Source organism: Falco punctatus (genome assembly GCF_963210335.1).
Source record: "Falco punctatus genome assembly, chromosome: 10".
NCBI classification, from domain to species: Eukaryota; Metazoa; Chordata; class Aves; order Falconiformes; family Falconidae; genus Falco; species Falco punctatus.
The window spans coordinates 7,408,376-7,435,359 of record NC_137590.1 but is presented as its reverse complement, the minus strand read 5'-3'; the positions used below and the strand labels follow the sequence as shown (position 1 = coordinate 7,435,359).

The following is a 26,984-nucleotide window of genomic DNA, read 5'->3' as shown; positions in this document are numbered from 1 at the left end:
GACGCATCTGCTTGCCTGCACTACACTTGAAAAGTTCATTTCCCTGAAAGGGTAAGTGCACCACAGAAACACTTGCATGCCTTAAGAAATTTGCAGAGTATGTCAGGACTAGTAACATGTCACAAACAGTGCCACAGCCACATCTACAAAGTCTGAGTTACTCGGCTCTGGAGTGAACTAAAGGACAAAGACGCCACTAGTATTTGTTGATCTGAAATCACTTAGGCACTTACACAGAATGTCTGTCCAACCACAAGAAGTCGCATGTTGCAGGAAGTGCAAGAAAGTGAACATCAAGATGCACCGATAATTCTCCATTCAGAAGCACCCATTCTTCTTTGGCTACCTCTCAAAAAGGTTCTGGCTTGTTGCTGTAAATCCTGTCCAGTTCCATCTATAGTGGTACTGGTAAAATAAGAAACACCTGTTCACTGACGTACATATCCCAGCAACCTGTCCCCTAAAGGAATCTTGCTTAGAACTGCAGAACTAAGATGGTCTAATACGAGCCCCTTAATATTGCACAGTGCTGAAGAACCCCATTTCAGCACAGGGTTATCTAGCATACATGCAGAACAGGTTGTCTACTTGAATAGATGCAAAGATATCATGTCAAATTACTGTTACATGACCACCAGTACAGATTTAATTTTGGTTCTTTGAGGCTGACGAGAAAAAAAAAGACTGCAAGTTCTCTGTAGAATTGTTCTCCCTATTATCCAAGGAAAAAGACCAAGCTGCAGACCAGCGTTCCAAGTATCCTTTTGGCTGGCAGGTTTTGAATGACCACAGCTCAATTAACATTGACATTCGAGGTAGGCATTCAGTTCCTTGCAAATGTCACACAACTCCCATGTGGTTTCAGCCTGTCTATTGAAATTCGTTCTGCAAGGCGCTTCGGCAAACTTGTAACACGCATCACAGTCTCTCTCATCAGCATTAAGGCAGATGCTTTTCATGATCGCCACTGTATTATTTCACTCTTGAGAACTACTTTCACTTCATACCTACGAACAAAGAGGGTCTGAGACTGCATGACAGACCAGATTCAAGAAAACCGTTAATGCCAACTCATTTTACACATTTTTAGGCACTTAGTAGTTTAAATCCATTGTCTAACAAGCAACTCATTTCTTTATATATTAAGAGATATGGCCAGCACGCATCCTCACATGGCAGCCACACATACTAAGGAGGAACTGAAAGACAGCTGATCCTGCCCTGTGTTTCACCCTCAGTAAATTCAGTAACTTCCTTCATATGAGGCCCAGCTTCAACAAGCATTCTAACTACAAAAACCCAGTCCTGATTCAAGTCATCTGGAAAGTTTCTATGGACAACTAAAAAAAGTCTATCACATATGTCACTGCTTAGTATCATGTAAGTCTGAGACCTCACTCTTATACAGGAGTTTTTCCAGTCTCTATAATTAGATTTATTTATATCCCTGCAGTACCAGTGCTCTAAAAGCCTATGGTTTAGTAGTTTGGTGCCTAGGCCATCTGAGAACACAGTAAGGCTCAGGCATTTAGTCACGTAAACAGCCATAACTACAAGGTAAACGGATGCATTTAGAACTCAAGGCTACCAGAACTCAAGGCTACCAGACCTAATCAGCATATTTACGAGGAGACAGGGAGAACATCCGAGTTAAACTTAATTCCAAGATCACTGCTTCAGTTTTAACACATCACTAAAAATCCACTTGGAGACTGACACCCTCTCTAAGAGGGTGTATTACTTGCTTGTACTGCGCTACACTGACATGTCTCGTTCGAAGAGAAGGGGTGCAGCTGTTGATGAGTATCAAGAGCAATAATAGCTTTGGATCTTCTGCCAAAGTTTTAGAATTGCTCTATATGCTCTTACAATGTACTTAAACTATTATTTAAGATAAAAGAAAAATCCTCACAGCCCCACTATTTTATTTTCTACCCTAAATTTAAAACATTATCTTTTTTTAAACCAACTACATTCTTCTAAAACAGTAAGCGCACAGTGACAGGCATTTTAAACAAGTACTTCTTATTTATTCACAATTTAGATAAAGTTTAAGGAAAGACAAAAGAAATACAAAGGACAACATCAAAATGAAAAGGAATTTTAGTGACCAAAGTGAGTTTCTACAGCCAGTGCTCTCCATACATTTCAAAATGTTATCCAAACACTGCAGATGCAGATTTCAAATAAATCCAATAACAAACCGCTATGACTATTCCCTTTGAAATTAAACTGGGAATGGAAGTTAGCCACCTTTTATCTATGAGTACACAAACCACCAAATTCTTTCAGTTTCGGCTTAAAGCCACATCTATCTTTTACAAGATGGATTCTGCAATACATTTTCAAGTAGCATTTTTCATTTTGTCTGAGCTTTGCTATAAAAAAAAAGTCAGTGTCAACCTTCTGTTATAACAAAACAGCTTTTGATCTTGCTTGTGGAATATATGCAATTCAGAGCAGTGTCACACTTGCAGCTTGGAGGTATCCTTGGAGATACTGCAACGCTTCTGCATTCAGACTAGTACTCAGCATTGATGGAACCTTAAAACATACGATAGAGCAGAAGTGTCATTGTGTGTATACATTAAACTACTGCTATTATCCTGTTAATCACTGTGTCAACATATGGTACAAAGTCAAACGACATCCTGAGAGCAGCAGTTTTTCATTGTGAAAGCAGTTGCTGGAATTACAATTCCTGATGCTGACAGTTTTATGCACTTATCTGAATCAAATACGAAAGAAGAGTAAAGAAAACCTTCAGTTATTAAAGCAGATATTTGGATGCAGCAAACACCCAATCTCTCAGACAGTCTTTACTTACCAAAATCTTGAACAAAAAAAAGACAATATGGGTTAAAATAGTTACCTGTAAGCTGAACTTGTTTAATTTAACACGAATTACCTGAAATTTCCTGAGTACATACAGTTGAACTGGAGTCAAGTATTAGTTATATACGGACAATTGGATAAATTTTCATTTAAGAAATGGCTATTTAAGCTTATTGCTAAATTAATTAATGTGAAAATATGGCCCTTCTAAGGTCATTAGGGAAAAAAACCTTACAAAAGGTATATTCCGTTAAAGAATAAAAGAGAACATTACCTTGCATTCTGGTTATGACATCATTTTGCTGATTATCAAACAGTAGCAAAAGGGACCCATCAACAAAAAAGCATTTATTCTCTGTAGAATTTAGCATTAGCCTGCCATTGTAAAAGTCACCTACCCTGCCTGGGCATGCTGTAGACAGTTTGTGCAGAGACTGTGCCAGATGGATTCTAGGATTGTTCACCATTTGACCTACAGGATCGTGTTCTTTTTTTCCAGCAAAGGCTAGCTGAGAGAATGCAGTCTGATATCCTGGAGTATCTTCTATGTCAATGAAGTGTTCTTCATCAGGGATAGTGTCATCCTCGGGCAATTCAAAGAGGCCAATGAGGGCCTGCAGCAAAGGAGTCCTATATGTAAAGGGGGGAGGATAAATTTTTAGTGCTTAAAATATGTTAGGACAGGGTGTATTTTACAAGAATGTTCAAATTACTTGGAACCCTTTACAATTTAGCCCCTGCAGGTACTCGCTTAGCTACTGAAATGTTAAGTGTCTAGTCTAAGCTGGACTAGAAGAGTTGTGGATCTGTGCATTTTACAGGCATAACGCAGACGCTCATATTAAAAGCATGATCAACGTATTTATTTTTTATCAGGTCATACTGTCATGACATATACCTAAGAATAGCAATTCTTTTCCAGATTATACCTTTTCTCCCAGTACTTCTTTTAAAAGAAATTCTAGTTCAGGGATCCAGTCATTATCATTAAATTTAGGCTACCTGACATCCTAGACTGCTAAACTGGCTTACAATCTTCCCAGAGAGCTTTTCCCAAAATTCTACTGTCAAGCTAACATCTTACAGTCTCTCTGTCAGGTTGGAAGTATGCTCAGGCCTCCTGACTAGCTTTTCAGAAAGTATACGAGCTAAAAGAGAGCAGCCTATTTTCTTAAATGCAATCCTAGCTAGCCCAATTAGTGCTACCTCCACCACAAAAATCTCAAACCAGTTCTGGCATCTGCTTTGAAAAGCCTAAAACTCAGCCTCATAACAATAGCAGGCCTGAAGAAATCACAACAGAGTTTATTTGAAGAATATACTTTGATGATAGCTCACATTTTTTTAAAAAATAATCAAATAGCCTCACTAACAGAACATGAAGAAGTGTCCTACGTACCACAGCTTGGTGTACTCCGTGTCCATCATTGGAGGACATTCTGTTAATATTTTTGTAATTCCAACAGCACAGATTTTCTTTTCAACTTGTCCAGACACTTTCTGGATTTCAGGAATTATAATTTTCTCCAAAACCATTCCAAACATCCTATTACGACATTAAAAGAAAAAGTATTAGAAAGCTTTCTTAGCCTTACTGTGCCACCCCCCCCCCCCCCCCCAAGTATGAATCAATAGGAAAAAGAGAAGAGCAGGTAATTTGTTAGGATGCTGCCCTGTTGCAACGGATGCCTAGCAGAAATTTGAGCACACAAATTTTTCACAAAGGGAAAAAAATAAAAACATCACTTTTTCCTTTTTATGACCTGCTTAGGAGGTTAGTATCTTGATGAGGAACTGTGGGTAGCAAATCAGAAAAAGAAAAATTGCCAGAAAAATAAATCAATCACATTAGAACAAACATCTGACTAGTCAAATTTGTGACAAATAGAGTTCTCAATTTAGCTAGAGACAACTATTTCCTACTTTAAAAGATAAAAACTACACAGCAGTTTTAAATTAAAAAAAAAGTCAAAACCAAAACATACTAACTTTGGCTGTATGCTGTCAAATATTTCCTGCAGAGCTAATGCCCCGTATTTTATGCAGTACAAGTTAATGAAGACTAGGAAACCTGTAAAAAGAAAAGGGTCAAATTAAAACTCAACATGAAAGTCAATACAAGCAAAATACATTCTAACAAGTTTTTCAAGGGGATAGAAACCGCAATCTTTATAAATGTTCAGTTCTAATGAAATATATTAACTTGCTACTTTGGAAGTTTGCTTAACTTCTGATCTTTTCATGTACTGCAACACACTAAAACATGGTAGTAAGACAACTAAGACAGGATCCAGTCCTTTCCCCCCTTACAGCAGTTATAAAGCATTAGAAAAGCCATTAACAACTGTTTCAGATCAAGTATCAAAGGAACTCTTCAATACTTTTAGCAGAGAACTTCATGCAATGCAGTTTTTCAGATCAGTTGCGAATCCCTTTGCTTGGCCTTTGTACCAGAGCACAGACACAGTGCATTAAGAGCACCACTTCAATTTTGTTTGTGGAAGACCACTATAAGCAATCCTATCACTCTTGCTCCTATTAGGTGGCATTAACCAGACTTCAGAGGATTAAGTAACAGACATTGCATAATTTGTTGTAGTGATAGTATTAAAATCACTTAATCAGCACGACAATCTCCCTGTTTGAGCAGGAATAACTGGAATATCTGTTTCAATAATTTATCACAGCTTTGCTAGTTTAACATAAAACCTTATCAATAACTTAAGTCACATTAAGGCAGAATGACTCAAAAGTATAGGATATTTAACAGTAAAAACACACAACTATATGTAACAAAAGGAAGTATGGTCAGTATTACTTTGTTGTGTGCAAGTCTGCTGGTATTAGTGGAAGATTAAACGGAGACACTTTCATAAAATCAATGATATCACACAGAGTAAGACAGCAAGGGGAATACACAAGTCTTTTCTCTTATTTTAGTTCCATTTCCCATTCCTTGAAATTTCATGAAATAAGTGTCACCTCCTGTGGCAGCTGCCCTATAGGCCACCCTTGATTACACAAATAATTTGAAGCAAGTCACTGATGTTAAGTCACCAGTATCCCTTCATCCGCATAATCATAGGACAACAGGATGCTTATTCAGTACAGCTGCATGTTCTAAACTGTTGGCATCACCGGTGCTGAAGCTTTTCCTGTAGCAAGAAACTTACTTTTAATAAATTTTGTTGTTTTGGAATTTTGAAGTCTTTGGAATAGTAGAATGAAGATCTGTTTCCTGTACTGGTCAACTGATTCACTGGAAATTAAAAGAGTAAGTTATTCAATTCATACTAGAATTTTACTAATCTCATTTCACATAAAACACACATAGAATTGTTCAAATGTGACATTTTTCAGTTGTTAAATATTAACTATGAAGTGTACAAACATACCAAATATTAAAGTCTGCCGAAGTTAGTTTGGAATGTAATTTCAACTCATACTCACGGAGGCATATGTTCTATAATACTGTTTAGAAGATAGAATCCTTGATGGTCATTAGCTTTAGAGGCAATCAACTTCTGGAACACACCTAACAATCCAGGCTGTAAGCAAAGCAAATACAAAACTCGATACAACAGTTCTTCATACATGACCTACCAGAAAGCTGGCTCTTACCATCCAGACATACACCAAGGCAAAAGCTTTCCCAACCTAAACTAGGATTCTGTTTCTGTAGTTAAGGACAAGGAAGACAGATTTCTATCAGGACCAAGTGACATTCCTTTGAGCATTAAGATTAACCTTGATCAAATGAACACCAAAGCCAATTTGAACATGCATGTCTGCTTCGTCAATGGCACTGTCTAATCAAGTCTGACTATAGCAGATCATGCAGCAGAAATAACACAAGTTAAGTATGCAGAATAAATCTCCCACTGAATTCACTAATCCTCAGATCTCCCAATATTTTGGCTATTTACTCCTAAAATAACTAAGTGCAGCAATTTTACATCTTAATTGACAAAAGCATGCCAGTCTAGGATTTATTTTATCCACAAAATGGAAAAGCATCCAAAAAGCCTGCATCATAATATTTTCTGTCTTTCTAAATAAGCACCATTAATTTAAAGAACAAGCACATATTCTGCACAAGTCTAGGTATTCACTAAAGGAAAAAGTTCCTCATAGTTTTTGATCTTAAATCAGCATGTCTAGAGGCATACACTGTGACTAAATCAATCCAACTTACAATTTTGTCAGCAGCAGCACTTGCTATTGTATTGGCACCCCGCTCTAAATAAGCCTGCAGGAGTCGGACCAAAGGAGGAATGTTTCCTGTCCTTTCCCATAATACTGGCTGAAGTAGATGAGGAAACAATGCCATATAGGATGATGGGATTTCATTTTTATGCATTTCTAGAAGTAGGGACATCACTTGAAACACATATGGAATGAACTCTGGGGAAAAAAAAAAAGGTGACATTTACAAATGCAGCAATTTGGTCACTGTCAATTCCTAGGAACCACATAACTGTTGACTGAACCTACAATTTTATGATATTGATTCCAGCAATTGTATTTTATGAATCAAGATTCCAACAAATAAAACCTTGGTGACATGTACCACTTCCCAAATTTAACTATTCCAAAAATTCACAAGCATTGGACATCTACATTTCCTCTATTAATGTTTCAGAAGACAGAAAACAAACTACTAGAAAAAAAGGCAATTTAACAAATAATAAGCAGCTGCTTTGGAGTTGTGATTGCTAGATATTTAAAAAATATGGCTTGTTTTAGAACTAAGTTAATACAGTCAATGTACTCTATGGAACAACCCAGACGCATTCTAAAAGTGTTGTTAGGACTGTGAATATGCTGTGTTCTCACTTCAATTTCCTGTGTTACAGAAAAACTGCCATGAGGTAAATCATAGCAACCAGCTGTAGCAGAGAGAGAGCACAAGCACTTACAGATTGTAATTTACCTTGCACATCGTTCTGTAGTATCTCAGTGAACACCATAAACAAAGCCTCTTCGAAGCTTCCAACTGCATCAGGGTTTGCCTTGCACGTTATCCTTATCGACAGGCATATGGATTCAAACATGTAATGGTTGAAGTGAGGTTTGCTTGGATTCTAAAAACAAGTTAGAAACAGATAAATCAACCCAAATTTGCAGCCAAGTCACTTATTTAGCAAAATATATCTCTTATTTCAAATGAAGTGTAAAGTAGCAATTAGGAATAAAGAAACTTATTTATGACTTACTTATTAATACGTTAATGAATTTAATTCTATATATAAAAGCAAACATTAAAACCTTTAAAGCACAAAGGAGAGGTGCTTTTTATAAATACTATAAAGACAAATGTTTTTCAGAAGCTCTGCACAAACTAGCAAGCAGTTAAAGTATCACAAAGCAAAAAATGGAGAAAAATCCTTTTCACACCTTGCCTCTAAACATCTAGTCCATTCTTTATTGAACACTTAAATGCTACAGCTAAGTTTAAAACTATACATAGCATAAGGTTTTTGGATCATTGATGAAGGTATTCTCAAGCACTGCCTAATGTCAGTGTTCAAGAGTATTAGCCCACCCTGACAAAATGCTAAGAGAATTTTACACACCAAAAGCAAGAGGGTAATTTATTTAACTTAATTCCACATTTCAGTGCCTAAATTTAACATTAGCCTCAGAAGCTTTGCAGACAAAGAATAAAAGAGTTGTGAGAAAAAACAAATTATTGTAATGGTGGCCTCTGCACAAGAAACCATTTATACTACAACACACTAGTATTACGGAAAGATTTCATATGCTGTTTCCAAATTTCAGATGAGGGCAGAGGCAAATGATTTAAAAGTACATCTAAAAGAAAGACAGTACTTCACTAGGAGCATGTTTTAACCTATTTTCGTCAGAAAATACTGAACAATTTAGAGTGTCCTAACAGAACACGAACAACGAGGTATACGTAAATCTTTAGAAAGACTGCTCCGAAAGGCAGAAAGTGAACATTTTGCTCAGCCTGTTTCCTTACCTTACTGACAGCCAGCAGTTTCTGTGTAAGCTGTGTGATGACAGAAGGGATGTATGGAATTATGGATTCTTGTAACAGAGAAAAACTCCTCATGATGGCTGCAAATAAATTGAAAGTATTATCTCCTGAAGACAAACATACACTTCGGTCATCCATCATATGCCTAAATCCTTTACCTTTTGCTATTAAATTGGATTCCAAGAAATCAGGTACAATAAGAGCACCTGCTGCAAGAGCCATCAATGTATAATCATGACAAAAGAAAAAGCAAAGCCTCATTATCTCTATTCTATAGATGGAGCAAGATTAAGCAACTTTGCAAAGACCACCATTTATCGTGGGCAAGTCTCAAATCTTGGCATACTATTAGCCATAACCCACTCACATCACCTACTCACACTGCTCAGGTAGCTGTCTTGACTACCATTTCAGAAGTCATTTGTCACAATACCAGTATGTTTAGTGTTTCTCTTTGGTACCATAGGTTTAGTCAAAAATAACTTAATACAGCTTGGTACATAACTGCAGGCTGCACATACCTCTTTAGCATGTTTGCATAAATTCGGTTTTTCAAATAAAGGTATCAGTAGTCTGTAACTAGAAGCCTTTACCACAAGTTAATAAAGTGACTCTTTTACTGCAGAACTCATAAAGCATTTACCTTTCATAATGTATTCATTTTCAGATGAGCCAGGAAGTGTCAGCGCTTTGAAGAGGTTCGTTAATAGCACTTCCACAAATGGTGCCATTTCTGCAGCTGTAATGCTGTTAAGTAAAACACAGCTCTTTAACGATGAGATACATTCAGAAACTACAAGCATTTTACAATATTGTTAACACTAAGAAAAGATCCCTTACAGATATTTCTCATCCTTAATGGACAAAACCTACGTAAGCAATGAATTTATTTCTGCTTGAAAACTTACAGCGTAGTATTATTTGTTCCCCTCATAGTAAACAGCCTTTCAAGAGCATGTGCTGCGTAAGTATGGACAACAATACTTTCTGCTTGAAGATGATTGATTAAGAGAGGAATAGATACCAACAGCTGTTCTTTAGGTACCTACAAAAATACAGCAACAAATTATACATATGTTACACAAAAATACAGATGGTTCAACACTAGAGCATAACCACTCTGAGCTCATCAGCTACAAACTGAAAAGCTTGGCAGAGGAAGAAATCTTAGAAGGCTACTCCAGTTGCTAAATCACACCTTGACAAACCAAGAGGTACCCATTTCTGTCACTGTCCATATACCTCCCCCAAACATTAATATTCCATTTGATGGATAATAAGTGCATATATTCCTAATGTATATTTCTTTTTCCATTTTACTTTGCCTTAGTGGGGAATTAAAAAAAATAAATAAAAAAAATTCAGAGCTATTTCATAAGAGATGAATAAAGAATCTAAAATTTAGAAGTAATAATATATTTTCTTACTGCATCTCACAGATCAGGAAAGTTAAAGGACAAAGTTGCTGTGCTCTTTAGCAGCAACTGCAATGATACGAGCAATCAAGTATATTTAGACTAACGTTCACTTGAAAAAGTCTGAGTGTGTCACAGAACTAAGCATGCTATGTTCAGTGCTCCCACAGCATATGGATAGCATACAGACTACATGTTAATTGGATATTTATAACAATATCATTTACTTTCAAATCTAAAAATTCAGCATGAAGTGTTATATATGACTATCAAACACCTGTTGAGTTAACATATGGCCAAGCAAGATAAATTAGGCCTGGCAAGTATAAAGTAAGAAACTACAATATGTTTTTACCATAAGAGTAGAAGGAAAAACTTACTTGGTTTCTAAAAATCATGATATATTTGATACCATCCGCTTTTAGCACAGGGAATTCATTCACTGCAATAGAAAAATATGCAAATTGTGTTGATACTTTTCACATAAATATGATTACTGAATATATACTTTACACAGAGGTCACGCTAAGTCACAATTTTTCTCCTGAAAAACAATACATCCAATATTTTTCTGTGTTGCTTAGATTCTCAAGTTCTGTATGGGCACTGCTAGAATATCAGTTTTAGGTACAAATCACACCCCAGTACCACTGAGTGTACAGTCCAGCTCTTTCTGATGAAGTTTCCCCTTCTGGCTCCGATGTTAACAGCCTCCAGTTACACATTCCAAGACAACAAACTACATTCCAAATATCCTAACTTTATGCTTCATCATAAAATAAGTTATGTGGCTTAAATCTAGACATCCATAATCTCATCAATATGGGCTGATACAGGCTACAACCCAGCCTTCAGTATTGGAACTTTTCAGAGTTCTGTACAGCACAGAAGTTTGCCACATGGTCTCAAATACAGAAATCAAATTACTTCGATTCAACAAGCTTAAGCATGTAGCGGATAGCAACCATGTGTGTACACCCCCTGATCTTGGAGATAGCATGTGGTAATCCACCTTTGTTTAAAAGCTCATTTGTTGCTGGTCAAACAAATTTTAATTACTTTCCCCCCCATGTTAACTTAACCCCCAGGTGTTAAGAGTCTTCTGTCTCAGAGATTATACTGATATATGAGTGCTCGAGCCTTAAGAAACAATGGTCAATGTCAAGGCTGCAGATAAATCACATATCAAAATTAACATTAACTTACCACTAGCAGACTTTAAGTCAGGCTGAATGTGATTCACAAAGAATTCTGTCAGATTAACAAGTTCATTGGCTTGTGTTATTCCATGCTAGAAAAACAAAAAAACAATCAACTCTGGTTTTAAATGTTGTCATTCAGCTAGTTTTCTTACTCATTTTTATGCGCTTTTATTAAAAGGAACCTAAGGCACGCATGCATGTGATTAGATTGTTGAAACTGCATCTTTAGCAAAGCGCCAACCATTTTCTTTACGTTTTCAGTGCCTTGGTTTCAGCTGTAGCCCTACTGAGGTTCAAAGTTACCAGCTCTGAGTAGAGGAAAACAGCACATAACAGGTAATAATCAACCAAACTTTTAGATAGAAAATATCAGCATCTTGCTACCTTGATACTTTTTTTGTGATGGGCCTTTTAAAAAAGGAAACATTTAGGACTCGAATTCCAGTTCTGAATTAGGGAAGCAAAATAATGACTACTTAGTTTTCACTTGAAAATGCAACTAATTTTTAAAACAGGATTTGCATATGGATATTTATCAGTGAAGTATTCTAAGTGATGTTATCACATATTTGCCGCTACATAGCGCTATCATTAGCAATTACTGCGCAGTAGTGTGTAGCTAGAGTTTCAGGAGAAGACCAAGAACCTCCAGCAGAATTTCATAAAGGTACTGTACAACATGTTTTACTATGTTTGCCTCAAATAAGTCTTGTAAAGCCACATAGATTTTAACTATAATAACACTTTAAATACTAGTATATTAAAATCTGTTCTGTAGGATAGTTGATACAATGCAACTGTTTCCAAATACAGTTTAGTTCGGGTGTGACTTTTCAATGTATCCAGCCTATTAGTTGCTTTCTCCCAAACAAGACCCATTTCCAGCCATCATGAGCATTCCCATGACACTTCATAATCAAATCATAAACACTCAAACCACAGGCAACACTGGGAAATATAATGACAAGAACTGTAAAAGTCACTTAAATTCCTTCTAGTCTGCTTAACATTTCTGATCTACTTCTGCAAAGCTAAATTTGGCCTTCCATGGCTTACAAGCTCTAGCTCAGCACCATTTAAAAGCTCAGAGGTTCTAGTCCTAAGCTAATTTTGTTTCTTTCTCTGGCTGCTGCGCACTTGCTAGTAAGACCTGCCAAATGGTCACACATGGTTGTTGACTTTGCCCAATCTATCTGAAGTTCAGATACCACCAAATTACCAACTGTGATAGGATTAAATAATGGACAACTTTCAAACTCAACAACATTAAACTACTACAAATATAGTTAATCCCATCCTGAAAAGCATAAAATGGACTGCAGGCCTTCAGGTACACTATACTACTTGAATACATATGGATCAAAATGAATAGAATGTAAGAGTACCTTCTGTGTTTGAGCTTTGGATGCCAAAGACGTAACAAGGTAAATAGCTGCATCTTTGTGCTTCCAGTTAACAGATGGATTCTTTGCATATTCTTGCAGCATAGAATTAACATAGCCAGAAAAAATTCCTGTCACAGGTCCTTCAAAAAATTTGCACAAGCCTCTGACTAGATCACAAGCTGCTCTACGCCTGGTGTCAATATCTGCACGAGAACCAAAGACACTTTAGATATGAGAAAGTATACATTTTTCATATTAATAAATGTAATAATAAATTAGTAATAATGTACAGCTTCTCAAGTTACAGTCACGCTTTATGTTAATCATTGCAATCCTCCACTCCGAAGTGTAGGAAAACATTTAAGTCTTTTATTCACTGCCATAATAGGGATTATTTGTACAACAAAGAGAGGAGAGGAACGGACACTTATCACCACTGCATGTGTATTCACAGTTCAGCAAGAGTGCAGGGGGAAGCTTTTTACTACCTTTACAATTACACCCCCAATTGTACTGGGTCTGGTTGGGATGGAGTTAATTTCCTTCATAGCAGCCCATATGGTGCTGTGTTTTGTACGGGTGACTAGAACTGTTGGTAACACCCCAGTGTTTTGGCTGTTGCTGAACAGTGCTTGCACAGTGTCGAGGCTTTCTCTTTTTCCTGCTCTGCCTTCCCAGAAAGTAGGTTGGGAAGTGGGTAAGAACTTGGGAGGGGACAACACCTGAACAGGTGATCCAAACTGACCAAAGGAATATTCCATGCCACATAATATCATGCTCAGCAATAAAAACTGAGGGGAGAGGGGTTTTGGGGAGGCTGTCATTGCTCAGGGACAGGCTGGCCATCAGTCTACCCACGGGAGGTGGTAAATCATTGACTTGCACACCCCCGTTCTCTTTTCTTCCTCTTTCTTTCACAAGCTCTATCCAAGAGTCTTCTTGCTTTTACTCTTCCTATTCACTCCCCCATCCCATTGCAGCAGGGTGGGGAGCCAGCAAGCTACTGGATGGCACTTAGCCCATCACACCAAATCTGTACATTTTTGTAAAAAACCAAACAAATAAACAAAACCAACACAATAAAAAACCCCAACCTATACACATTCCTAGTTTCAAGAAAGGAAAAAAGTCATCAGCTGGCCTTTATGGCCTTTAATACAATATACTAACGCAAGAGACAGAAGGAAAATGAAAGCAAGTGGATTTAAATGCAACAGAAGACTTCTTTAAAAGTAATCTCTGACGAATACAAATACTTCTTGCCTCAGTTCTCTTAAAAGCAAAAGTAGCTAACAAATAAAAGCTTCACAAATACCTAAAATGCAGCCAATCCTGGATAAGAATGATAGAACATTTGCTTGAAAATAGTTGAAAAACATTTTCCTCCAATTTTGTCCTCCACTGCAAGCACACCGTAATTTCTTAAATCTATTATCAAGTGCCATTAATCTAAAAGTGTCAGTCAATAAACGGTTAGTAGTGCAGAAGAGCATGTCCAGAATTGTCACACAGATCTAGTTTTGGTTCATCTGTGCTCTGACCTGGCTGCAGACCAGACCAGACAACTACAATCAGAAGATCAAGTAGCTCTGTTAGCACGGCACCGTGTTTTGAGGACAGTTACTCTACTGGTTTGAACAGTGTGCCAGTGTACAAGGATTGGCTGGCGTCCAGCTGGCTCGATCACAGATTTGTATGCAACACCAGTCAGAATTTCAGTTTAAACATGATAGACTACTAAATACAGGCACAGCCCCTCTATGTTATTTAAAACCCTACACATAAGAACTAAACACACAACTGTGGCTACTATTCACCACTGACTTACAGGCTGTATTTGCTGAAATGAGAACGTGTGCAGTGCAGGAGACTACCAGTCCAATTAAGGAAAAAAAAAAACCCAACATATAAAAACATTGTTCAAAACAAAGACACTGTGATGGGCGTATTGTGATGGTAGACTTGATCAAAAACTGGATAAAATCTCTTGGGGGAGGGAGGAACCTTTCTAATTTCAAAAATACGTTGTTATAAAAGCTTCAGTAAATTCCTTCAGCTCTTAAGAGCTATATTTAAAGAGCAAGTATTCTTAGTATAAATCTGTGGATTACCAGATCCTTCCAAATCCCTTCTGATATATTCTTCAGAATTATCTTCAAATGCTTCTTCATCAGCCGCTGAAAATATAAAATAGATAGAAGTTTAAATACTGAGGTCTCTGTTTTTTCTCGTAAAAAGGTGTATTGTTATCTATTTGCTATTTTTTCCCAAGCACTTTCTATAATATTAATAGAAATTAATCAGAAATATCCAGCCAAACTAGCCTGTTTGGCTTGCTTCTGGCCCACAAATTAGTCTTTCACACTCATGAGCTGATGTAGTCTGATTAAAAAAAAAAAAAAAAAAAGAAAAAAAGACACATTCGGCACTAAGTATATTTAAAGAGGCTTCCAGAATCATAGACTTAAGAGACAGAAGCTCCTTATCACTGCAATCCATCTTCACTGCATCTTAGTTACTACAATCAATATGAGGCCATGAAAACTTGGAAAAATAGACATTACAATTTAGTAGGCCTGATATCCACGCCTATTTAGACTCCTTGAATTACTCTGACAGTCACTTTAAGCATGTAAAGTTATTGGTGGCACATGACCTAGACTTCATATACTGGGATCTCAAATGGAAAAGACGACAAATTAATAAGTAATAAAAATATATTCACACAATTCTACAAAGCCGCCATAGGACAGCAATCTGTTGTAGAAACTTGGGTTTGAATCTAGTACTGAAGTACACACTAGGCAATCCCCAATTCTTAGTCCTGCAAAGCAACGTGTCATTATAATTAGGTAGATTTTATTGTGTCTTTGAAAACCCAAGTCTCAAAAAGTTACCTCTAAATTCCATATTGGGAACAATAACTTTTTCACAGATGCTTGTCAATGTATTCTGGTCTTCAAACAGATGTTTGTAATGTGGTCTCTCACAAACCGAGGCCAGAAACTGGATTGCATTACTAACCAGCTAGAAAAACACAAAGGGAATACACACAGTGTTAGCATGACTGGCCGATTTGTAATTCATTATCAAACTTGACTAGATCAGTTTATAACAACTTACCAAGTCGTATTTCACTTCCTGGCCTGTCGTGACTAACAGATTCCAGATTGCCGTTACAAAACGTGGCAGGTAGGGTTGAAATTCTTCATCGTATTTTTGAGCATATAAAGCAGCATTATCACAAATTTGTGATTTCAAGAGCTCCAGTAATCCAGCTTCCTCTTCATCCTCACATAAAACAAAATCAAGAACTTACACATCCAAACTTCAACACTACTTAAAAATATCAACACAGTTGAATGAAATATTTATACTATTATTGTACCATGTTTTAAACAGAGATGAAAGAAATCCCTCTCACACCCCTAGAATTACTCAATTTTGCTGATTTGTACTCGAACTCCACTGCAAGTTATAAATCATACCTACATTTCAAATGGAAGTACTATGCACTTTAAATCATTTAGACCTGACAAAGTTTGACGTGAAATTAATTTACAAATGTAATAGGAAAAAGAAAACACAAGGCATTGAAAACATATGCTTAGAACACATTGTATCTTCCTACTTCAGACTGGAATAGTTGTGAAAGTAGTTCCTGCCCCTTCCCCATACCAGCACAGATGCTTGTAACCACAAAGCAAAGTCAATTGGGAAACTGAGCTGGAATGAAAAAAAAACCCAACCAAACATCAACCCAGTTCTGTCTCCCCACTTCCCCCAGTCCCCACCTTTCAGTTTTAATGCATATCACTTCCTGACCTCAGTTCAGCACACAGCTGCATGAACGTCTGTGTCTGTGCTGCGCAACAGCCCACAGACACAAGAGAAAAGAGCAGCAAAGCTTCTTTAGCAGCAGCGTACAGCACAGGACTCAAGTAACACGCCTCCCTATGTACTGCAAAGTATTACAGAGTTGCTTTGGCTCCATCATGTGGCAAACTACTGTACCGTATCTGGAAGACAGCATTTCAAATGCAGAAAGCACGCACAAAATTAATTTGAGATTTGATGACTTGCTATCAACTTTTACCTGCAACACTACTAATTCTTAGACAAAGCAAATGCTGAAATACTCATGGATGCCATGTCTTCTATGTTCAACTCTTTCCAGTTCTTTAAGATATCCTGTTTTCTAAAACATAATGCATGAACCAGCTGAAAGGTACAGAAAACTTGAGCACTGTGACTCTAATCATCAGATGTCTTTGAAAGAATCTACTCATTGGTGAGTATCTGTAATTTGATTCTGTGCCCAGCTGGGTATACCTGTAACTGAGACACATCTTCAAGAATTGCACCTCATATTTCTTAGACAACGGGGCAACTTCTCTTAAACTCCATCTCCTTATAGCCATTCTATTCCTTTGTTTATCCAGTAAAGAAAACATTACATTCTTCAGAGTTAGAACCAAGCTCTCAGTCAACTCTCTCCACTACAGAGGCAAACCAGGAGGTTTATGCAGTACTTACATCAGTCTGCAAAAGCTTATTATCTAAAGTTAAAAGACTATGAAAATTTGTCATCCATGTTTCCATGTTATCTTCAAAAAACTCCGGAAGATCCTGTGAAGGAAAAGCATAAATCTACATTTTAATTCCTGATTGCACTGCTGCGATAACATACCTGCATTGTAAGTAGTATGTACCTACCTTTCAATCTACTGAGGGACAACAACGCATGGAAAACAATCTTCAAAACTAAACGCTATCCCCTCCTGCTCCCAAATGAAACCCCTCCAGAGGCTTTGGAATACAGTATTTCCAAATAAACTACTTGCTTACATGCTATACAGCTTACACTTTTGTAAAGGAAGAACCTTATTGCCTCTTCTCTCAGAACAAGAAAGTACAAGCCTCCCTTTTACTCCAGCTTGCTCTTTTGCCCGATATGGAAGAACAGCACAAGCAATCAAGGCATGACCACCACACTTCACACTTAACGTTTGTGTTGAGACACTAAATATGTCACCTCAGCAAAGTAGCTTTTTACTATTTTTCATACAGTGCATTTAATAATGTTAGAATTTCAGATCCGATTTCAAAACAAAAAACCTCACGCTGCTTCCAGAATCACTTGCTTCTATAGTACCACAGAGCTACTAGTTTTAACTGACTTTCACCTGCATGACTGAGTTCATGTCAGTACAGCCATAGTTATAAAGAAGCACGGTGAATACAAACTGGGCGTTTGACTTCTGCCTTTCACAGCTCATACTCTGAGAGCTACTCACACAACACCTCCTTTGTGCCAACATCTCCTTAGATAGGGCCAAGCTAACATGTTAATTAACCCCATCCTTACTGTGCCTTTACTCCAGCATTGATGCAGACTGTCAACTTTTGTTTTTGTGATAAAGCATGGCCTTAAAATATGCCTCAAATGAATCCTATAAATAAAAGTATAACAGCTTCGTGAGATCAAAGCAGAACTATTAGAAAAACAAAGAGATTCACCTGAAAATTTAAACTGTAGAACAGCTTCGCAATCAGAATGAGAGAAGAAAAGAGAACCTTCAAAGCACTAGCATCATTTGCATGTGTGCTGCAAAGTTCAATAGTTGCCTAGAAAAAGACATAAGATTCAGTCAAGTAACATACATGAAAACCACTTTGACAAGAGGTATCAAAAATGTCATCTTTTAAAAACTAGAAAATACAGTTCCTTTTCCTCCCCTTATTGATCCTGACAGGTCTCGCTTCATGACTTTATAGTCTGAACTTCATTAACGGTTTCAGAGCAACTACTCTTAAGTTTCCATTTCCATTACATGCATTCACAAGCAATTCAGAACATTAAACTTGTTTTACAAATGTTTTAACAAGAAGTACCTTAAAGAGATTTGTCAAGGGCAAAGCAAAGGCATCAAGGACAAGCTTGATCTCTGTCCATAATTCGTTGGACTTAAATTCATGGCGGTACCTGACAAGTGAAAGAGAAACACAGGAAAAATAGACTAGTTTTCACATTTATTACCAAATTAATCTGCATACATTTAATTTTTTGTACTGAACCTTGAAACAAATACTTGTCCAGTAAACAAGAACTAAACAACACAGTTCAAGACCATGCAAGGTGTACAATTTGACAACCACTTAAAAGTCTTACTAAAAAGCCAGTAAGTGTAAGTAGAAGCCACAACTGTAGACTTAGTAAATCTATAGAATTAAGTACAAAGGTAAGAATTTAGAGTTGAACAAAAATTTTACAATCCATACAGCAACTCCCTTATTTCCAATACCTTTTAAATAAAGAGTGAGCAGTGCGAAGGACCCCGTTGATGACGTGGAAATCTCCGCTTTGAAAGCGATTCACCATTTCTGTCAGTAAGTCTGGCCACTTCTGAGGAAAGTCTTCCCGACCAATAATACTAATTGCATCACTTAACTGGAAAGGAAACATAACCATTACATGATATAATAACAGGCTCCTCTTTACGAAAAATGCAGCAGTCATGTCAGATGTTGCAAACATTGAGAAAATGCCTGTTGTTCCTGTCAGATTCAAAAATCATTGGGCTAAGTATCTACTATTTTTCACCACAAATGAATCAATTCCACTCTAAATTAAATGTGTACACAAAGTCTCACTTTCTAGAATTACTGTATTTAACTGCCTAATGCTAGAACTTAGCTGTAAGATTATACAGTAATAGTCTTTAAAAAAAAAGACAAGTAGAAGTAGCTATAACAATATATTCAGAGTTATTTGGATTGGGATGATCTCATTGGTAAGGGAACTGAGCTCTGCCAATAACCAGAGCCTCTAGACACGCTTAAAATATTCCAAAAGTCTCACGGACACAACCAGGAATTGACATACTACCTGCTTTTGAATTTGTTCCGGGCTGCTAAGCATCAAGGGCACTATGTTAGCTTTAATAGCTATCCTGTCTGATTCACATATCTTGTTTGGTTCATCTTCAACCTAAAATTAAAACAATAATTAAGTCACGGGCATATCAGTACACTCCAGGCAAGAAGCGAATATTAGCGTTTCAGAAACCAATTGCTTATACCGATTTATGTAACTATTACATTGTTAAAGAAACTAAGTAGATCTGTTAAAGATACTGCCTATAATGAACCTGTAACAGCAGTACCTGAGAACAGCTGAAAGAAATTACATCTTTCTGTGAAACCTTGAACTGTTTTTTTCTCCTTCTCTAACAGTCACTTTTCAAATCGGCAATTCAGTAGCACTAAGGGTGGGTGCATATGCCAGTAACATATAGAAGTTTCACCAACAGTCTCCTCTACCACCACACCTAATCATGTCTCTGTCCTCACTTCTGCCAATCTCAAGATTTATTTTGTGCAAGCTGCCTTAAGCCATACTTTCTAGAAATTGTACATGAAAATGCAGGTTACACAATCAAATCTGTAACATTAACTTTAAGAGTTATCCAATCAGTTCAAAACATCCATCACTTCAACATCCAGTCAGTCAGTCAGTAGCGCCAAGTGGTAGTAAATTACAAAGCTTCTGCTAAAGAAATGAAGAAAGAAAAGAAGGAGGCTTGTCACCAAGCAGTGACAGCAGTGATAGTCACGTTATCTGTAATGACAGCACCCAAGTTCAGTAACCTAGAAATGATACAGCAATTAGAAGAGGGAAGCGCCTCCAGAGAGCAATTCAGTGATCGGACAATGCCTTAAATCAGACAGCACTACCACCCTCCTTCTCACCTCCCTTCCGCCATCTTCCCATGAGATTAAAACCCCCAAAAGTAACAATTTCAGAATTTCAGTTTATGCTTAGTGGTAACACCGGTCACCAGCGGTGTTCCCCAGGGCTCAGCGCTGGGGCCAGCCCTGTTCAATGTCTGTATCGATGATCTGGACGAGGGGATCGAGTGCACCCCCAGTCAGTTTGCAGACACCACCAAGCTGGGGGGGAGCGCTGGCCTGCTGGGGGGCGGGGGGCTCTGCGGGGGGGCTGGGCAGCCGGGCCGAGGGGCCGAGGCCACCGGTGTGAGGTTCAGTGGGGTCAGTGCCGGGCCCTGCCCGGGGGTCACACCAGCCCCCGGCAGCTGTGGGCTGGGGCAGGGGGCTGGGAACTGCCCGGCGGGAAAGGGCCGGGGGGGCTGGGCGGCAGCGGCTGGGCAGGAGCCCCCAGTGTGCCCAGGTGGCCAAGAGGCCAACAGCAGCCTGGCTGGTGTCCCCAGCAGTGTGGCCAGCAGGACCAGGGCAGCGATCGTCCCGCTGTGCTCGGCACTGGTGAGGCTGCACTGCGAGTCCTGTGTCCGGCTCTGGGCCCCTCGCTGCGGGAGGGACGTGGAGGGGCTGGAGCGTGTCCAGAGATGGGAACGGGGCTGGGGAAGGGGCCAGGGCACCAGTCTGATGGGGGGCGGCTGGGGGTGCTCAGCCTGGAGAGGAGGGGGCTCAGGGGGAACCTTATTGCTCCCTGCAATCACCTGAAAGGGGCTGTAGGCAGGGGGGGCAGGCGATGGGACAAGAGGAAACAGCCTCAAGTTGCACCAGGGAGGTTTAGGTTGGATATTGGGAAAGAGTTCTTCACCTAAAGGGCTGGCCAGGATTGGAACAGGCTGCCACTGGGGTGGTGGGGTCACCATCCCTGGAGGTGTTTAAAAGTCATGTAGATGTGGCACTTAGGGACATGGGTTAGTGGTGGACTTGCCAGTCCTGGGTTAATGGCTGGACCTGATGATCTTAAAAGGTCCTTTCTAACCTAAATGATTCTATAAAAAAGCAGCTATAAAAATAAGACACAGAGAACTTGCTTTTCCTGTTCTATCACACTGCACTAAATCAGAATGTACAGAATCATTATATATACGTTAAAAAACACAAAAAGATGATGATCTTTAAAACCTAAGCTTTACAAGTTTATATGATGCGAAAGGCAGCAGTAACTGTACTCAGCAAGCTCTAAGTAGGGAGGCAGGACTGACTTACTGCTACGCATTTAGACAGATGAGGACAGAAGTAGTGGAGAGATCAGCAACAACAAATCCTACTATGGAGTTATTGATGAGACTTTTCAAAAAAATAAGACCTTTTTACAAGACATAAGAGGCAGCACATACATACTTGAAACTAAAAAAAGCAAATTCCTCCCTTGCTCCAGACATGCCCTGTATATCTGGCTCTCCAGGCTCTACCAGACTGAAATCCTTGAACAGGCAAAACACTTTTACTTCCACAGAGCTTTGTATCAGCCAAGTTCAAGGTTGCTAAATTAAACCATGTGATGTAGGTAAGCTAGCTGTATGGCTGTGTTTTATGTTCACACAGCTGCTCTTGAAATGAAAGCTTCTGTTTTGGACAAAACAATGTGCCTGAAGCCACATAGCAATCATAACAGCCCTCTGGATGCACTTACTGCATAGCATCTCCACCTACTCCAAAACAAAATCTCACCCTGAATTACATCAGCAATCCACAAAAAGGAAGCTACTTACCAATTTTTCCATAACAGAACATTATTTCTACTCACAATACAGTACAGATATACAGATAAAGATGCAGTTCGGGAGAAATGATTGAGAGTGCGGTATTACAAAAACAAAGTTCTAGAAATATCATGCCAGACAATGTGCTGATCTGGTTATGTTTGATATAGCTTCTTAGTATTAGTATGAGGGGGAGGGGACAAATCACATGCAAATTTTTAAATAGGTACCAGCTAAGATGCAATGATGACACACTTACCAATTTCCCCATAGTAAAGCAACATTATACATGTGATACTTTTCAGATACAAACAGGACTTTCAGTGAGACAAAGTAGAAACGGTATCCATTAAAATCTCTCATCCCTAAAGGAGCTGAGCTCTCAAATGTAATACTTTCTACCATAAATTAAATTCCATGAATGCTGAAAGTTCTAAATCAAAACCTTTTCTGACCTCTTTGAAACAAAGGATAAAATGGGGTTAAATGGCAATACTTCCATTTAATTCTACAAATACTTCTAAGTGTTAAACTGGCAAGGCCACCAAAATAAACTGCCCCACACTATTCTGCATCCCAGGATTTACATGAAAGAGAAGATAGTATCATCACTTTCAGCTGCAGTGCTGGCTTGAAATGTTTGTAACACCATGACAATAGATACAGGCCAGATTGGCCAGCTCATGTGTATAGACACAATAATTTTAGTTTAAATAATATTACTGTTAGTTAAATGAACTTTAAATATTGTGCTTCTGCAAAATCTGCATGTAATATTAGAGAAAATTATTTGTTCATCATTTTATCACCTAGCTCTAGTTCTTTTTAATAGAATGGACTCCAACAGTCGTTTTAGTCCCTTTTCAGTAAATTACACCTTGTGTTTGTTCTCTGAATGATCTACCTTCTTTCACAGAGTACAGATGTACATACATTCTTCAAAGTTACTGTATAATATCTTATTGTACCTTAAAAAGGATTATTAAATCTTAGCACAACTACTCACTAGGATACCTACAATTCTCCAGTTCCTTTTGATATAATTCTTGAACGTTACAGATGCACAAACTTTGATGACATTTTCCTGTGATTTCTCCAGTAGCGTTAAGAGTAACAATGGATAATTCTGGCTTCCTTCAACGGACTCAAGAAACTTTTCCGCTGTAAAAGAATATACTAAGGTTAGCAAAAGCTGAACTGATTTTTTCTAATGGGATCTTAGGATTCCTCAAGTGCCTATTTAAATAACCAACACATGAACATTTGCCCAGTTTCACAAGAACAGAAACACAAAACAAGCCTGACAAATAGTACTGTAGCTTCTTTACTCCTAAGCTCTTTAACACTTTTGCTATTAACAAAAGCTCTAAACTCAAAGCAGGGTGTGGAAATATTGCCTCCTCACCATTTTTAAAAGCTGTAACCTGCTAGAAGTAAATCCTGTGAACAGCAGCACTGTTCTAAGTAAGTGTTTAAATAGAACAGTAAAAAAAAATAATTCAGGCATATAGGAAAATAAAATTACAAAAAGCAAACAAAATAAATTCATATTTGTAACCATCCCTCATTAGTTTTTTGGGGTTTTTGTTTTAAAAGGATACTGAGAACTTCACCAAAGAGGATATTGCATAAAGATCCACTGAAGTTTGCTATCCACAGACAGAGGAGCCAAAAAGAAACTAAACTTTATTGGTCACCCATGAGAATCACTTACCAGGACGCCTTATAGCAGGATCTGGATCTAGTGTTTTCTTTAGATACTCAGTTAAAGTCTGTAAATTGGCATCACTCAGCTCCATTTTGGCAGAACCTAAAATCCACAAGTAGTTCTGTTATAAATACATATAAATCTATCCTCTAAGCTACACACAAGCAAAATTAGATTCCACAGAAGACACACATCAGCTCTTTTTGACTATACCTCATAAAACATGGTCCTACCTTCTATGTTTCATCCAATAAAACATCAGCTAGTGTGCACCAAGCACAAAACAAAAAAACATTCAATTTCTCCAGCTAGGTGTAACTATTATTGTCTAGTTTATTGAAACCAAACTCTCAGAACAGGATCATACATCCAGCAAACCACAAACCTGGTTCAGCCAAAAGATGATCTCTTGCTCTTTCAGGACAATAGGAATTTGGTTTTGCTTTTAAAGAACTACTATCAGCTGCAGAAACCTGTTCCTGGTTGAAAGAGCTGAATAGTCCTGCCCTACATAATTGTAAACAGAACTATTCAAAGGGTACTGGAGAGTCAAAGCTTGTTTAAAATTAAATACTCATTATCAAAGAAAACTCTCAACAGAAAATTAATTTTTTATAAAGATACAAAAGACTGTGCAAAGCCAGAGGGTTTGTCCACCCTGTAAAATTAACTTAGATTAGGGTGGGAGTTAATTTAAAATGCAATACTTATTACAGAATAACTCCAGTGCAGTAAGTCTAAATTACTCCTCTCCAGTAATCCTCCCACACACATTCTCAAACTTACCACAGTGATATATTAACTTCACAACTAATTGGAATAATTAAAATTACAGTAACACTACAACTGCAGCAAGACATGCTTTAATGGACATGTTGGTCAGGATATCATCATCAATTCTGCCCACCTCTCTTACCACCTCCAGCACAATTCACTCAATTCAGATGTAACGATGAAGCAAAGATTTCCATTTTTTCTCTGAAGTTTCTAATTAGTAAGATAGACTGAAATCTCTCTGTCCCACTTTGGATATGTTTTATGTTGCTTATCAGCGCAATAAACAGTTTCTATTTAAGCACGCTTGCAAAGGCAGGGAGTTTCAACCACACAGTTTTTACTTTAACTATGGCATCTATATCCTTAAAAAACAGCAACAGTACCCTCTTGAATTAGAAGAATGTTAATGAGTACTTGAGATCCCAACATGTTTTGCAAAAAGTAAAAATCCGCCTGAAGAGTCCTGCTTCGCATGTAGCACTCCCCCTCCCTTTTGGGGATTTTCTTATCTGTAGCCTTGTTCACCAATTCCCATCCGCCAAGAAAATCCCAATAAAGTACAGCACAAGCAACCAGCGCCAGGAACGGCTGGCTCACCCGCTGCACAAAATGGCCTTGTGCATCACCACTATGATGTTGAAAGTAGTACTTAAACCTTTCATAATTAACAAAAATACGAATTACTTGCTCCAGGTAATTCTGTAAGGCTGAGGTGCAAACCCATAAAGAAATCATTGACCAAGACTAAACCTGACTCAAATGTGAAGCCAAACTGAGAGGCCATGTCAACCCCGAAGGGCCTTTCACCCACACCCCACCTACTCGTGCAATACAGGGGCCCACGCCAGAACCACTCCCCTCACGCTGACTGGGGGTTTACTCTGAAGGCCAAACGCAAAGATTTGAATCCATTACTCAATCCCTCATGCAAGAGGATGAATATTTCCACCTGCTACCTGCTCACTCGTATTTCTCCCTCTTCCCCTAGCTATTTTTTTATTTTGTTTTCCACTCCAGAAAACCGGTGGTACCTGCTCGAGGCTTTCTGCTCTTTGTACCTCCTGAAAAGGCCACAGAAAGTGTTTTGGGACCAGCTCCTGAGGACCCCGCGGTACCGGCTTCAGCCAGACCCACCGCCCGGCAGGGGACAGGCAGGGCCGCCCTCCCCCGCCCCTCGGGCCCTGAGGAACCGCTCCCGCCCCCCCCACCGCCCCGGGATGTTCATGGCCCGGGCCGCACAGGAAAGGCGACCCGCACACTGCCCTGAGGGCCTTCGCCCTCGCCTCCCGCCACGGGGCAGCCGGAGCGCGGCCCCGCCGCGCCGCTCCCTGCGGGTCCCCCTGGCCGGCCGGCGTGAGGCAGGGCGGCCGCCCCGGAGCCCTTCAGCGGGGACGGGAAGCGGAGCCGTCCAGGCCCGGCCGCCCCCTCTCTCGCTGCCCCCCCCCGGTGGCGGCGCGGCCCCCGCAGCCCAGCACCTCCCAGCGCTCCCCTGCCGCCTGCGCGGGCCGGGGTCGCCGGGCGGTTTATCCGGGGGACGGGGCCGCTCCATTGCGCCCGCTGCCGCCGCCGCGACGGCGGAGCTCCCGCTGCCTCATGCGGCGGCGGCCCGGCTGGACCGCGGCCCCCGCAAGGTGGGCCCAGGGCCAGCCTCGCCTGCCCGGCCCCCTCGGGCCCCGCCCGGGACAACGCGGGCTGCCGACCGCGGCGGAGGAGCCCCGCACGGCACCGACCACTCTCAGACTAACTTGCTCCCCTCCCCCTCCCCGCCACCTCCAGACTGGCAGCGGCGGGAGCCAATGAGAGGAGCACACTGCTCAAACCCGGAGGCCGCCGGCCAATCACGAGCCGCGCGAGGCGGGCCGAAGCGCCCCAGCATGGTGAGCTGCGCCTCTCGCTGCGCCGCGGGCCCAGCGCCTGAGCCCAGCGCGGAGCGGAGCGGCGGTCGGCTGCGGGCCAGTGCGGGCCGCCGGGCTGCGGGGCCGCCCCACCGCCAGCATCGCCGGGCAGCGCGGCCCAGCCTCACCTGGCGACTCCCCGCGGCGGCGGCTCCGAGAGCTCCGGCTGCGCTTCACATTCAAACCGCGGTGAGAGGGCGCGGCGGCGGCACCGTGACCGCATCACGCTGGGCGGTGACACCGTGCGGCGGCCAGGCCAATCGGCGGCCTCTCTTTCCCCGACG

At 39.8% G+C, this 26,984-nt stretch overlaps 1 protein-coding gene across 2 annotated transcripts; it reads right to left on the bottom strand.

Moving 5' to 3' along the window:
• Positions 1–2,085: 2,085 nt before the first annotated feature.
• CSE1L (chromosome segregation 1 like) lies at positions 2,086–26,984 on the bottom strand. 2 transcript variants are annotated; one of them, XM_080404590.1, is made up of 25 exons: positions 26,829–26,984; positions 24,035–24,130; positions 23,339–23,481; positions 19,731–19,832; positions 19,147–19,292; positions 18,737–18,827; positions 18,362–18,469; positions 17,378–17,470; positions 15,965–16,132; positions 15,739–15,868; positions 14,953–15,018; positions 12,842–13,044; positions 11,461–11,545; positions 10,635–10,696; positions 9,748–9,884; positions 9,483–9,586; positions 8,822–8,919; positions 7,769–7,919; positions 7,031–7,239; positions 6,286–6,383; positions 6,009–6,094; positions 4,825–4,906; positions 4,235–4,381; positions 3,234–3,465; positions 2,086–2,544 (listed from the first exon to the last, which is right to left on the bottom strand). In XM_080404590.1, exons 2-25 carry the CDS (start codon positions 24,117–24,119, stop codon positions 2,455–2,457), a joined length of 2,916 nt encoding a protein of 971 aa, XP_080260716.1. In that variant the 5' UTR covers positions 24,120–24,130; positions 26,829–26,984; the 3' UTR covers positions 2,086–2,454. The 2 variants fall into 2 exon arrangements, with proteins under 2 accessions (XP_080260716.1, XP_080260717.1); XM_080404591.1 differs by lacking the exon at positions 26,829–26,984 and adding an exon at positions 25,837–25,942.